Below are 15,996 nucleotides of genomic sequence, written 5' to 3'. Positions count from 1 at the left end.
GTTAACATTCAGCTATTGATAATCAAGTATAAACAGAAAAAGAAAAAGTCAATTGAGTCAATGAGTCTTCCCCAGTGGGTTGCTAGTCATAATATAACATAACACATCTTCAAAACACATTTCTTAATGTACTTTTCTGACTTACCTTGAACAGCTAAGCCAGCAAGCTGAATTGCCTGTTCTAATGTGCAAGGAATATTTCCTTCCAATATATCTTTCTTCAGTTGTAGATAATACTGATACCTATTTTCAAAAGGAAAAAAGAAAACCACATTATTTCAACTGCTGGCTGAACTAAAATTTCACATATTCAAGTAAGGGGTTTCCTAAATATGGACCACACCTTTAAAATGATTTTTCTCTGAAAGGCAAAATATATGTGTGTATACACAAAAATTACACAAAATTAAAATGTTTTATTCAGATATTTTATTCATTTTTATCATCACTATACCCTCATTTATTTTTCTCTTTTCCCTGATAGTTCAACAATATGTAATGCATTTGAAAGGCAGCACTTTAAAATGCTGCCTTTCAAAGAGGGATTACATATTGTTTTAAATATAGGGGGCAGGGGCCAGCTAGGTGGCACAGTGGATAGAGCACCAGCCCTGGATTCAGGAGGACCCGAGTTCAAGTCCGGCCTCAGACACTTGACATTTACTAGCTGTGTGACCCTGGGCAAGTCATTTAACCCTCATTGCCCTGCAAAAAATAAAATAAAATAAAATAAAATAAAATAAAATAAAATAAAATAAAATAAAATAAAATTAATATGGGGGCAGCTAGGTGGTGCAGTGGATAAGGCACAGGCCTTGGATTCAGGAGGACCTGAGTTCAAATTCAGCCTCAGACACTTGACACTTACTAGCTGTGTAACCCTGGGCAAGTCACTTAACCCCCATTGCCCTGAAAGAAAAAAAAAGACAAAAAATAGGTATATAAATTTTAGGCATCTAACTGGCACAGTGGATAGAATGCCAGGCCTAAAGTCAGGAAGACTTATCTTCCTGAGTTCAAATATGGCCTGAGAAACTTACTAGCTGTGTGATCCTGGGCAAGTCACTTAACCATGTTCGCCCTAGTTTCCTCATCCATAAAATGAGCTGGAGATGGCAAACCACCCCAGAATCCATGCCAACAAAACCCCAAATTGGGTCACAAAGAGTCAGCCACAACTAAAAAACAACTGAATAACAAAAATGTAAATTTTATTTTGGCATCTACAAAGAATAGAGTATTGAAGTATATGAGAAAAACATGGAAAAATGTACATTTAAGCTGAAACCTAATAAAAAATAATGAAATAAAATGATTATTTAAGTCTCTAATTTCCATTATGTAGCAATTATGAACCCTCTGCATGGTTACTTTTGAAAATTGAGGCTCAAAAAAATTTAAAAAAAAAAAAAGAAAATTGAGGCTCAGAGAGATTACATGGCTTACTCAGGGTCACATGCTAAGTGTCTGACATGCAAGTCAAACCTAGGTCTTCTTGACTCCAGGGGCAGAACTCTACCCACTATGCCATGTTGCCTTTCTTGTATGTATGTGTATGTGTATGTATATGTGTATGTGTATTGTATGTGTATGTGTATAATTACAAGTATTTACATAGTGCTTTAAAGTTTGCACAAATTTTACAAATTTCATTTCATTTGATCCTCTCAACAACCCTTCCAGGTAGGTATTATTATCACCCCCATTTTTACAAATGAGGAAACAGAGGCAGATAAATGACTTGCACAAGGCCACACAGCTACTAATTTTCTACAGCTGGATTTGAATTCAGGGCTTCCTGACTCCAAGTCTAGCACTCTATCCACTGTGCAAATATGTGTGCATGAATATATATATATATATATATATATATGTGTGTGTGTGTGTGTGTGTGTGTGTGTATGTGTGTATATGTGTATATGTATGCACATATATAACAGGAGATACTTATATTTACATATGTATGTAAAAACAACCTCACCACACACACCTCCCCCAAAAGAAGTAAACTCCTTGAGAGCAAGGGCAGTTTTGTTTCTGTCTGTGACTCCAGAAACTAGCCCTCTACCTCGCACTCTAGGGGTTGGAAGGAAATAAAGAAGGGGTAATCAGGACTTATGATTTCATTGTTATAGAGAGCTCTCAGTAAGGAAAACTTCCTCAACAGTGCAGATCAGCAACTGTTTTGCAACTTACAGAAGTTCAGGGTTTCCTAGTGTTTATTCTTTCTCCAACTAAAAAAATAGAAAATGTAGAGATCATCCTACAGGCCGTCCAGCAAGGCCAAATTGAAAGTAGGCCCTTAACTCTTCTAGAGTTTCATTTCCTCATCGGTAAAATGGGAATCACAGCACAGGTCTCACAGGATCATTGTCGGGATGACTCTAAAGCATTTCACAGACTTTCAAGTGACAATTGCCCCTTAGATATTTATCTCCATCTGTTGGCCCCACAGGCATCTCAAAACCAGCATGTGCAAAATCAAAACTATTATCTGTTAAACTAAATTTGCCCTCCTCCTAACTTCCCTCCTTCTGCAGGCTACATCACCATCCTTTCTGGGAGCCAAGATCAAAACCTAGGAAACATTCTCCACTCTTCACTCTCATTCACACCATCCCCATCCTCTCCATGGCCAAGTCTTGCTGATTCTTCTTTAACATCTCTCACATCCATCCACTTCTCTATGCACACTGCAACCTCCTTAATTCAGGCCCTTTTCCTTGACTACTGCAACATTTTCATTACTGGGCTCCCTGAATCTATTCTCTCTTTTCTGCAATCCATCCTCTGTGCAGCTGCTGAACTGAGGTTCCTAAAGCACAGCTCTAAACAATTCATTTTTCGGCTCAAGATACTCTACTGGCCACCCCATACTGCTTCTAGGAAAAAAATATGAAACATGTCCATGTGTCATATGAAACCTTTCACAATTCAGGTGCAGCCTAGCCTTCCAGGCTCACTACCCATTACACCTCTTATTTCCCCATAAGCATTCAATGGTATCAAACTATACATTAAATTATACATAAAGATCTCTGAAAGTCAAAAAATTACTTAGAAAATCATATATTATCATCATCTACTCTACTGTGCTTTTATCTATTTTATGAAATATTTCCTAATTACATCTTGGGGGGAGGGGCAGGGCAATGAGGGTTAAGTGACTTGCTTAAGGTCACACAGCTAGTAAGTGTCAAGTATCTGAGGTCACATTTGAACTCAGGTCCTCCTGAATCCAGGGCCAGTGCTTTATCCACTGCGAGGCCTAGCTGCCCCCAATTACATCTTAATCTATTCATTGTGGGAGTGCTGCATGCAGTATGCTTGACACCTTTACCCTAGTTCATTTTTATATCTATATTCTCAACACCTAACACGACATACAGTGCCTGTAGACAGTAGGTACTTTATACATACTAGTTGATGAACGGAATGACCAAAAATAAGAGAAAGAAAATAAACCAAAGCCACCAATGCATAAGGTAAGAATATAAGTAAAGCCCACAAGGGTTTCCTATGGATGGAAATACTGTGGGAGAAAGGGAAATGTATAGAAGACAAGAGATAGAACCTACCTAGTGGAGCCTTGGAGGCAACAAGGTCTCATAGTGAACCTGGACTCAGGAAAGGCCAAGTTCCTATCTTGCCTCACACTTACTGTCAGTGTAACATATGGCCCTCAGCAAGTCACTGAACTCCTTTTGCCTCAGTTTCCTCATCTGTAAAATGAGCTGGAGAAGGAAATGGCAAACCGCTCCAGTATCTTTGCCAAGAAAATCTCAAATGGGGTCACAAAGAGTCAGACAAGACTGAAATAACTGAATAACAAATCCTGGGCAAGATATTTTAACCTCTCTGGGCTTCAGTTACTTCATCTATAAAATGGGGATAATAATAACACCTATCGCACAGACTGTTGTGAGGACCCAATGAAATCATATACATGAAGCATGAACAAATCTTTATCTTAATATTGTATGTTATATATTATCTTATATAATATCTTAATATTATCTTTAACATGTATACGGTATATATGTATTTGTACAAACATATATGTATACACTTACATGTGTTTTATGGTGTCCTGCAATCTATACCATGAAACAAGAAGACTGCAGTAACAGCAGTGGCCCTAAGAAAAAAAAAATGTACTTTTTCTAAACAAAGAGTCGGGGGGCACCTAGGTGGCGCAGTGGATAAAGAACTGGTCTTGGATTCAGGAGTACCTGAGTTCAAATCCGACCTCAGACACTTGACACTTACTAGCTGTGTGACCCTGGGCAAATCACTAAACCCTCATTGCCTTGCAAAAAAAAAAATAATAATAATAATAAATTTGGGGGCAGCTAGGTGGTGCAATGGATAAAGCACTGGCTCTGGATTCAGGAGGACCTGAGTTCAAATGTGGCCTCAGACACTTGATACTAGCTGTGTGACCCTGGGCAGGTCACTCAACCCCAATTGCCTCACTTAAAAAAAAAATGTGCCCTACAACAAAGAGTGGGGATCTAAATTAAGAAGCTTAAATTCTGTTGGACCCTACATCGGAGGTCATGTTTTGCAGTAACAGTTTGGGATGCTGCATTATTGTGTCCCTTCTGACAATTTTCTTTTACTCTAAAGATAACCTTGTCCATTTTTTAATCTCATGTTGCAATTTTATTTTAAACTTGAAAATCCCTAAGACCTATACCCCTCAACAGGTCTCCTCGATCTTCCCATTTTTCTCCATAGTAAAAAACTGATAATCCTGCTATACTTCTTTTACAACAAGTCCCCCTTTACTCCTTCACACCTTCCCCTCTCTGTTTCCTTTACCTATTCAAGCTTTTTACAAAATCTTCCTTATCCTTAAAACTCCTACAAGAACTAGAGAGTCACCATGGAAACTAGGGCTATAAGAAGTCCCTTCATGCTTTACCCTGAGGAATGAGCAGTAATCAGGGCTTAACCGAATTTGTGACGAAGTTTGTAGATTATGAGAAACCTTCTCCCCCTGTTTCCATACCATTATTAAAGTGCGCAGAGAAAAAGTTTTGTTTTGTATAAAAATCATGCCTGGCCTCCTTCTGACACACAAATCTAGAGCAAAACCAAAATTTCCTCTATTTATCCCTTTATACCGAGGAAAAGTTAAACTCAACATTAAGTTAACAGCATTTAGATAGCCTCATAACAAAATCTGCCTGTAACATTATGCCTATATACTGGATGTGTTAGGATAAAAATGTTGGTCTTTCAGTATCTGTTTCAATCTTACTTTTAGTTTTTTATCCTGCCAGCTTACTTAAAAGAAAAGCTGAAAACAATCAGACAGGCTCTTCTCACCTGGTAATTTCCTGCTGAAGTTGAGAAACCGTGGGCACATAAAACACCACTCCAAAATAGACAGTAGGTTCCAATGCATACTTGTCTAACTGCTTTTTCAAAGGCTTGTCCAAATCTACCCATCGGCGCTGATTCTGCTTGTTGTAATACCACAGGCTGAAATAAGTAATCTGAAAAAAGGAAAGAAACAAAGTGAACAAAGCAATTATTACACATAAGAAAATTCATTAATGCCTCCAACAACTATATATTAAAAACTTATTCTGTATAAAGCACATGGAATCTCAACCATTTAAACTGAAAATGCAAAAACAACTTCATGCAGTCTTTCTTCTCAGTAAATATAAAAAGAAATTAAATGAAAATGCAAGGCTAGTGTCTTCGATTCAGAAACCAGGGGCCTAAATCAGTTGTGTTTATATACTCTTTAAAGAACTGTGTATAGATAGTGACTTGTTTTATTTATTTATAGTTAGTGTTGAAACCAGAATGCAACAGCCAAAACACCATTTACTTGAGAGGCAACATAGTATAGTGGATAGAATGCTGATCTTAGAATCAGGAAGACAAGGGGATTCAAATTCAGCTTGATGTTTACTAGCTAGAGGTCTCCAGACAATTCACTTAACTCCCCGATATCCCAGGCAACTAAACCTATAATGTTGCGTATAATTTGCCAATTTGCATCAATGCGTAGAGTTCCCACATTAAGAGTATTCCCTACACACAAACCCCTCAGTCTTCTCATTAATGTAGGCAGCTAGTGTTGGACCTAGAGACAGGAAGACATGAATTCAAATCTAGCCTCCAACACTTTACTAGCCATGTGACACTAGGCATGTCAGTTAACTGCTCTCTGCCTCAGTTTACTCATCTGTAAATGGAGATAATAGTACCTGCCTCCCAAGGTGGTTGTGAGGAAGAAATGAGGTAATAATGACAAACTTTAAAGTGTTATAGAGGAAGGGAGATAATACTAAAATACCTATAATACCTATACCACAGAGGGACTCAATTGAGAATGTATGGAAAGCATTTTATTAATGGCTTTCATTATGAGGTTTAACACAAATTAGAGCATTACAAAAGCATTACAAAGCATTATGGCTAATATTAAAATCACAAATTACTATCAACCTTTTTAAGACAGTAATTTTAAATATGTATTTCTATATAATATCTTTGTGTTTTACCAAGCGGAGGTGTGTCAAAATGGATGTTACCCAGGGTCCAAACTTAGAAAACATCTGGCCCAATGTCCTCATTTTGCAGATGAGTAAATTAAGGCCCAGAGATGTGAAACCATTTGATTAAGTGACACAAAGTGTTTGTGGTAAGAATATAAGACAAGATTTAGTTAATACAAAACATAATGCCTCAATTTTCTTAATCATAAAATGTGAATAATACCCTCATATTCCTAGGAGATAATATTTGTCAAGCTTACTTCTAAGCACTAGATAAATGTTGGTTATTCTCATCAGTCCAAAAACAGTACATTAGCACCTTAGCAAAAATAGCTGTGTTGTGGTTCCTATGTGGTAACTGGTCACTGAACTTAAAAAGAACAAATAAGAGGAAAGCCAGCTATACATACAATATTAAAGGAGCGTAGCTATCTCAATGGACTGTGTTCAGTAGTAACTTTTTAGATCCCAGTATTTGCTCCTGGCTTTCACTGATGAAGCACACAACAGTGCTTACAACAGTTGGAACTCTAGCCTTGGGCCACTGCTAATCTTTTAAAACTCAGTTCCCTTGGTCTGGGCAATTGGGGAAATTGCTGCCATAAAATTTGAGGATGCTTTGTTTTACTAGAATGATAACAATGAAACCAAGCAATAATTTGTCAACAATGACAGTAAAGCTACCTCCCAGGACCTGTGAGCTTCCTTGAAATCAGGAAAAAAAAATGAAGGTTTTAATTTGCAAGAAGAAAAAAGTGAGGTCTTACTGCTATAATTAATCTCTTATTGGTGTTTTTAAACAATAGCACTAGCAACTTTAAGTGTTTTATTAAAAAAAAAAGGCAGAACTATGTTTTTAAACCAAACTGATGGTATTCTCCTGACCAAACCATTTCTCAAATATATGAACCTTATTTAGTCAAGATAAAGGTGCACTTTATTTTATGTAATGCATTTGTCCATGAAGAGTTGCATATAAATTAATTTTTTTAAATCAAACCTTACTTTAAATGCATAAGGCAGTTTGAATATTAATTAAAATTATTACATAAATAATTTGGGGGAAAAGGTGGTTGGGACTTGTAATTTTGGGAGAAATCCTAGTATAAAAACTCATTAGACGGTTGACTGGGATACTAAGCAACTTACCAAGGGTCACACAACCAGTGTGGGCATTGGTAGTTAATTCTGGAGAATCAGGGAAAGCTGATCTGGGACCATTCTCTAAAACCAAAGTTCCAACTCACCAATGGAAAAGGAGTCAAGAGGCACATTACATACTGATATCTTATTACTACAGGAATTATTCCTCAAGTGAAGCCTCTCAATAAGTGGGAATGAAGGTATGGTAAAGGGTGTGTATTTGTTGACAGGAAAATGTGTCTAAGGGAGACAGGTGTGACTAGTGAGAGGGATTATGAGATTGGTATGGAAGGAGGAATGTTTGTTAAGGAATTCCTCTGAGAAAATAACAAGGTAGGGAAGCAGCTGGGTGGCACAGTGGATAGAGTGCCCAGACTAGAATCAGGAAGACTCACCTTCCTGAGTTCAAATCCAGTCTCAGACACTTACTAGCTGTGTAACCTTGGGCAAGTCACTTAACTCTAGTTTCCTCATCTGTAAAATGAGCTGAAAAAGGAAACAGCAAATCACTCTAGTATCTCTGCCAAGAAAATCCCAAAGGGGGTCCAAAAAAGTTAGATATGACTAAACAACCAAAAATGGGAAGGAGGGAAGTGCCCATAGACATCAGCTTAATAAATGTTTGTTAATTACATTCTATTCCTCTAGTTGGTGGACATTTGAAACACTAAAAGGTTATAGGCCTTACTTTTAATTCCCTGGGGTCTTCTCAAATAGATGTCCTAGGTTATACATGGGGTAGGTGTTCTGACATGATACTATTCTCCCTCCCACTGGGGATCTCTGATACATTTTGTATAGCACACTGGATCTTGGGATTTAAAGCTCAAAGGCACCTTAGACACTACCCGGGTCATGCCCTTCATTTTCTAGATGAAAAAACTAAGCCCACAAAAGAGGTGGCCTACCCAAATTGACTATTATAATAAATCCAATTATAGCCCTTTTTATGTGAAATAATTTTAAGGTCAATCATTCATTCAAAAAGCATTTAGAATGTGTCTGCCATGTGCAAAGTATTGAGGAAGGTGAAGAAGCTCACAACCTAGTAGGGAAATTATCTCATCAGCTGAAAGGGGCCTGAGAGGTCATCTGGGCCACCCTCTCATTTTACAAATGAGAAAAAGGGAAGAGAAGAAGTAACTTCCCCACAGTTACAAAGTGAAGGAGGTTGGATTGCAAACCAAGTCCTCTAATTCCACATTCATTGTGCTTGCAGATACAATTCAATGTAGACATAAACACTGACACAGACATAAGTAAACCTTAAGTGCAAAATATAGAGGGGAAAATGTCAGCCTTAAAATCCTTTGACAAATCCAAGGGAGAAATATATTTCTGACTTCATAACATAGGTGCAAATTAGGTGCAAATTCTCAATTAAACATTGAAAGTAAAAGCTGTTGCTGTTTGTCTTTCATTCTCAAAGAAGTCCATGACCGTGACACTGGGGTGATGTCATGACTTGCACTGAATTGGATTTAAGTGAGGGAGGGCTGTGCAAAGTCACCATCCTCACTCTCTTCTCCAGAGTGGTCCTGTGGCAAGATATATATCAGGATGACTGGAGATGGCTGCAGATGTTTGATGCAATTAGGGTTAAGTGACTTGCCCAGGGTCACACATCTAATAAGTGTCTTGAGGTTAGATTTGAATTCAAGTTGTCCCAACTTCAAAGCCAGTGCTCTATCCACTGCGCCACCTAGCTGCCCAAGAGTAAAGGCAAAGAGAGAGGAGAATGTAGAATATGTTCTCTAAGACTTGGAAGAATGCAGTTTGGCTGCAGCATAGAGTGTTCAAAGCGGAATAGTGTTACAAAGATATGGTGACAGATTGTTGGAACACCTTGAGTATCAGGCTAAGGAATCTGAACTTAATTCTGTAGGCAACATCAAATAGGGGTGACTAGGTGGTGCTGTAAATAGAACACTAGTCAGGAAGACCTGAGTTCAAATCCAACTTCAGGCACTTACTAGCTGTGTGACCCTGGGCAAGTCACTCAACCCTGTTTGCCTCAGTTTCCTCATCTGTAAAATGAGCTGGAGAAGGAGATGGCAAACCACTCCAATATCTTTGCCAAGAAAACCTCAAATGGGGTCATGAAGAGTCCGATATGACTGAAACAACCGAACAACAACAACAACAATAACAAATACCAAATAAGGAACCACTAAAATTGTCTGAGCACTGTCAATGGACGAGGGGACATCACTTAAGACAAGAGCTTAGTAGTCCGGAAAATGCCATTTTGTTCACATGAGGTTTTCCTTCAGATATAATTATGAGTACTAATATGTGAATTTGAATTCAACAAGTGGTATAAGTTGGTCTATTTTGTGATGTCCATTTTTGTTATTAGATTATATTATTAGATAGCTAATAACTACAAGAAAACTCACTGACTAGTTTGTTAGCATTATAAAAAATGGTATAATTTAAAAGAGATGACCTAATTCTTAAAGTATTCTAAACTTTTGAGATTAACTAGGAATTGAGATTTATTTATTTTAGTCATATATTTATTACTCATGACACATGTGGGCAGAAAATCAAACAGAAACACAGATAAATAGATCTGTGAAACTGCACTATAATTAGTTTCCAACAAATTGCATAATATATCGTCGAATAGGATAGCCAAGAATATATAAAATTGTACAACAGCTGAAAAGAACAGTAAGTTTAGAAAAGATATTCAGCTAGGCATTGATTGGTTATTCTAGGAACAGGATTTTGTACCCTGACGTAGCATGTAATTCAGGAAAAGTACCTGCTTGGGTACCTTCTCTTCTGTATACATTCAATCTTGAGCAATACTGGAAGGAATGGTTTACCATTTCCTTCTCCATCTCATTTTACAGATGAGGAAACTGGGGCAAACAAGGCTGAGCGACTTGCCCAGGGTCACACAGCTAGTAAGTGTCTGAGGTTGGATTTGAACTCAGGTCTTCCTGAATCCAGGTCTAGTGCTCTATTCACAGCACCACCTAGTCACCCCTATTTGATATTGCCTACAGAATAAAGTTCAAATTCCTTAGCTTGATACTTTGGTATTTCTAGGAATACCAAAGTCAAGTCTATATCTTTACTTACATTTTCAAGATTCTATAACTGTAAAAGATTGATTCTGGAAATATTTACACATTCGAAAATAAATTGGGATTACATAACACCTTTAGGTTTTTATACATTAGAATGCACAAGGAACCTCTTTGCTTCTGAAACTCTGAGATGAAGACATGGCTTTGCTTCTAAAAATGTCACATGTTTGACTCAAGTTTTATTCAAGCACATACATGCCTTCTTATCAAACAGAAACTTTTTAGTGGAGCTCCGCATTCATATTCCTTTGTGTTAGCTATCCGGAGAATTAATTTCACAAATAATGTAAGCTTCACACGAAACAGAAATTCCTCCCCTAAAATGAAATTGATGCTTCCCCCTGTGAAGAGGTGACCTGGGAAGGGCATATAACAAGGCTTCTGAGGAAATGTTTACAAACAAGCAAGCAAGGACTGGTTTGCCAAGTTTAGAGGGGTTCCTCACCAGAACTATTGGGTGATGATTTTTTTGGCCTCAGGAAACCATCCACCACAGCACAGAGAGTTGTCAATCTACATTAGTGGAGGGAGTCCTCAACTACACAGATGAAATTTAATTCAACAAGTCCTTGTTAAGTTCTTACCAATGTACAAGGCATTACATTAGGCACTGGTACAGCAAACAAATTAAAAATAGTCCCAGTCCTAAAGTACAAAAATAAATATATGCAGAAATAATTAAAATCTAAGTTATATACAGCATGCCTAAGCTTGCACACAAATGTTAAAGATATGAATCTTATTTTGATATACCAAAGACTGCAAACTAAAGAAGTCAAAGAAAAGTGCCAAAAATTTAATAGTACAGAGAAGTAAACAATTCCTTAATTCCTTAATGTGAAGTCATGTTTAATATAGTACATTTTAAATCAATATTTTTGCATTCTGAATATCACAAAAATATCAGAAGCCAACTCTTCTAAAATGTGCAAAATAGAAATTTCAAGGCATAATTTTCAAGTCTATTATTGCTTTAGAAATAAGGCTAAAACCTTTTCAACTATGAAATCATTAGATCTATGAGTTAGTGGTCACAGCTGGAATTAATATTCTGTTAATGATTTCTTATTATAGATAGATGATAGACAGATATGTGTATATAAATGTTTATTGATTGACCTAATTAAGACAAAATAAGAATAAGGGGAAATGTTCTAAATAAAATTCATATCCTTAAGTATACACAATTTTGAGGATGTGTAAGGATCATTTCTCAAAATATGAAATGGGGAAAGATAAGAAACAACTGGATAAAAACACCATGAGTGTCATTACTTCCCCACAAAAAGGCACTGGAAAGGATAACAATGACTACCAACCCACATGCCTACTCTCTCACCTCTCCAAAATCTTTATGAGTAGTTTAGCAACTGTATCAAGGGTACTGTTGACCAACAAGCAAATGATATTCTGCAGTAGATCACATCTTTACATAATTGAAAGGTGCAATGAAAACAAGATCCCAATGTGCTTGTTTGCCAACTTAAAAAAAAAAAAAAGGTTAGGGGCAGCTAGATGGCACAGTGGATAGAGCACTGGCCCTGGAGTCAGGAGTACCTGAGTTCAAATCTGGCCTCCGACACAACACTCACTAGCTGTATGACCTTGGGCAAGTCACTTAACCCCAATTGCCTCACTAAAAAAAAAGGTTATTGATCCATATAGGCAAAATGGAATGTTGAAGGCTCTCCTCCAACAAAAGCAACCATTTAATTTACATAGCTCTTCAAAGTCACCAAAGTACTTTATCTACATTATCTGAGCCTCACAATCATTTGAGACATATAGTGGTCAAGTATGACTTCAGTTATCAACCAATGTCAATATCAACCAGGCAAAAAGTGACATATAGATTGCAATTCGAGAAATATAGTAACAGAAAAGGAGGTGGGATAGACACGTACAAGCCCGAGTGGAGGCTTAAAGAGATTATATGACTTGTCCACAATCACACAAATAGCAAGTATTAGAGGTAAAATTTTATTTCTTCTATAACAGAATGAGTAACAATATAGGGAATTATAATTTTTCTATTTAATAGGAAGAACTTTATTAAAATAACAGTATAAATTAATGGTACTAAGATATATTTTACTGATTAATTTTAGGTCAAATAACAATGTAGAACAAATGTTAAAGAATCAGTCTTTTAAAAAATTTTAGAGTCTTCCCGACTTTAAGTCAAAGGACTCCATACACTATACTGCCCTACTTCTAGAATATCAAGTCTCAAAATATGATAGAGTATCCTAAATGATATCCATAATCACTGCAGAGTTCAACCCAACTATCTACAGGAAAAAACCACCAGGATGGAGAATGCTTATTACCTAGACAAGGGTAAGCAATTGCATGGATAGTCATAAAGTTGATGTATCAGAGCTCATCTTGAACTGACACTAAAGACAGACAATGAATTAATTCATCCCAGTGTCATGCAGGAGATAGAGTGGAGAAGATTGCATTTAGGAAACTGCATAGTGTTTTTAATGATTCCAAACTTTTCTCTGAAACCGAAACCCATCTTTTTAACACCAATGGTCTTCTGACAAAGCTATATTCCTGGAAATCAGGAAATATCACAATCTCAGAAGAAGCAAAATTACAGGTCACCCAAAGGACGGTGAAGAGAGACACATGTTGGGTATAAATAGGATCGCAGTATCTTACCCATCTTGAATTACATACAAACAACCTAAAATATATCATCAAAGAGATAACTGGAACAGCATATGGGTTGGTCATATAGCAAGTAAGAAATAACAAATGGGGAGACAGTTCAAATGCTATCCACTAAATATCAGAAGAGACAGAAGGGAGACATCAGTGGTGAATTTAGAGGAGTTAGACAAGAGTCAGACAGTACTGGCAGGAATAAAGAACTTGCAATTCTATACTACAAATCAAATTTATGCTGTTTGAGAGTGAGAAACACGCTCATTCATGAGATCATAGATCCACTGAAATATTAAAGTTTTAGTAAATCTGCACCTAAAATGGTTGTTTCTTTCCTATTGCACATAATGGCTACAGATCTGTTAATTGTCAACATGGGAATGGTTCTAGTTGATAGTGAGTATCACCAAGACACACACTGCTAGCAACACAGTGTTCACCTATGGTCAAATGAGCAGCAAGATGGCAGTCTAGACACTTTTCTCCAATCCCCATGACCTCTCAAAACCTCTCCAAAACGGAAATTATATACCAGTGATAAAGCAACTTCAACTGTCTCCATGGTGTAGGATACACAGAATCAAAAAGAAGGAGGAAAAACAAACCCCAAGGCCAGAAACTGACACTCACTGACCTTGAGCTCACATAGCATCCCTTTCCCACCTCCCATGCTACTGGGAGCAAAGCTACACTAGCAGACCCAAGGACATAATACTGGCTTACATCAAAACTCACCCCTAAATCCTAGTCTTCTCCTCTTTCCAGTGCCAGACACGGAGAACTCTTCTCCAATCTTTGGAAAATTTGCTCAGAACTCAACGGCCAAATTGGCCACAGCTCTTCAGGAGCAAAAGTCTGCTAGGGGACTGCAAGTCAGAAGCACTAGCAATGCAAAGTTCTGAACTCCCAGTGCCAGAGCAGAGAACTGAAGAACAGAGAGAGTGGGACAAGTGACCAGGACAAGAGCCTATATAGGGGGAAATTTGCAGCTGTCTACCAAGCCGGGGGAAAAAGCATATAACGCTGCTGGGGCCAGCTCTGACCACCCAAAAGTTGACCGGGGCAGAGATCTAGGCTGATGAACTATGAATTGTCCACTGTGAAAGGAAACTGAGATGTTTTGAGATCCAGCACCTAAGGAAACTATAATCAGAGAGGAAGTAGTAAGGAAATGAGTGACAAGAAAAATGGAGGGGAAGGGGGGACCTAAAAGTATCAAAGATTTCAGGAAGAAGAAAACTCAAAGATCTTGAATATATACAGATAAATCAACAGGAAAAATAGTAAAATAAGAATATAACTGGGAAAGAAATTTACAAACATAGTAATTTAAATAAGCAACACTAATATTTAATGAATTAATTTTAAGTTGAAAAACAAGGGTAGAACAGATTTTAAAATACAAACATCTAAGCACAGGATTTACTTTATATTTCAACCATTCAATAATATAACTATTTATACTAATATAACTATTCAGTTATACTAACTGGTATCTGCCTAGGCTTGAACTGAACTCACCTAGATCTCTTGTCACAGTTATAATCATGCCAACCATACTTAGCATAACTTTCACAAAAGACTCTTGCAGGTCTTTAATTATAGTAACTATTTCCCATAATAAAGATAGGAACTTCTCTGATCATGACCCCTATTGTTCCCAGAGATCCACAATTCCTGCACTTTCCCATGAAGGAATGTCTACATTATCAAATAGGGTCAATGTCAGGTCCTACAGATGGTGCAGTGGAGAGAATGCTGGACTTGAAATGAGAAAGATCTAAATTTGATCTAACTTCAATCACTATGTGACCATGGCCAAGTTACTTAACCTTCCTCAGTCTTAGTTTACTCATATGTAAAATGAGGGTGTAAATAACACCTACCTCAGAGTTATTGTGGAGGACAAATGAGAAAACATCTGGAAGTGCTTTGCACACCTTTAAAGCACTTATTATTTTCAAAATATTTATTATCATTATTATTATCATCATCATTATTACTGCTATAATGTATTTCTTTGTTTTCCTTAACTATACTTTATTATTAAAAAGGAAAGTGGTATGGGAGTTATCAAGAGATGATAGCTGTGAGGGCCAGGGTCCATTTCCAACCCTCATTCCCATGAAGATCAGACTAGTCCTTTTCCTAAAACACATGGAAGCTGTGTCCAAGACTTAACTGGCCCATGGACTAAGCCTTAATCAGCCTAGATGTTAACTTAGCTTCCTGGTGGCCTAAGGCAGCAAGGGCAGGACTTCCTGGTCACTTAAGGGTATAAAAAGGCTAGTCCCCACCCCCATGAAGCGGGGAGGAGTGGGTTTTAGATTTGGCTGATGTCCAAAGTCTGCAGGAGTCACCACACTATGCCCTGCTGACCAGAATTTTCATTTGGAGATGAGGGGGCTTACTCAAGCTAAGTGCTGTATCATTCTTCAGTATCCCTCTCTATTTTAGCTAAATAAGCCTTTTGTTAATGGCTAAATAACTTATTAGTATCTTGTTTTCTTCCAATATCACACCTAAACTATTAGAAGACCAGTGTAAGGCAGCTT

The 15,996-nt window shown here is 37.4% G+C and overlaps 1 protein-coding gene across 1 annotated transcript in view; it reads right to left on the bottom strand.

Annotated features, from left to right (window-relative positions):
• The window catches only part of PTPN21 (protein tyrosine phosphatase non-receptor type 21), a 121,517-nt gene that overhangs the window by 67,226 nt on the left and 38,295 nt on the right, over positions 1-15,996 (bottom strand). Inside the window, exons 3-4 of the mRNA XM_043985924.1 lie at positions 5,335-5,504; positions 146-243 (exon numbers count right to left, since the gene is read on the bottom strand). Coding sequence (XP_043841859.1) covers positions 146-243; positions 5,335-5,504 — 268 coding nt within the window. The remainder of the gene's footprint in view (positions 1-145; positions 244-5,334; positions 5,505-15,996) is intronic.

Source organism: Dromiciops gliroides, chromosome 2 (genome assembly GCF_019393635.1).
Source record: "Dromiciops gliroides isolate mDroGli1 chromosome 2, mDroGli1.pri, whole genome shotgun sequence".
Taxonomy (NCBI): Eukaryota; Metazoa; Chordata; class Mammalia; order Microbiotheria; family Microbiotheriidae; genus Dromiciops; species Dromiciops gliroides.
This window is presented reverse-complemented; position numbering and strand designations above follow the sequence as displayed.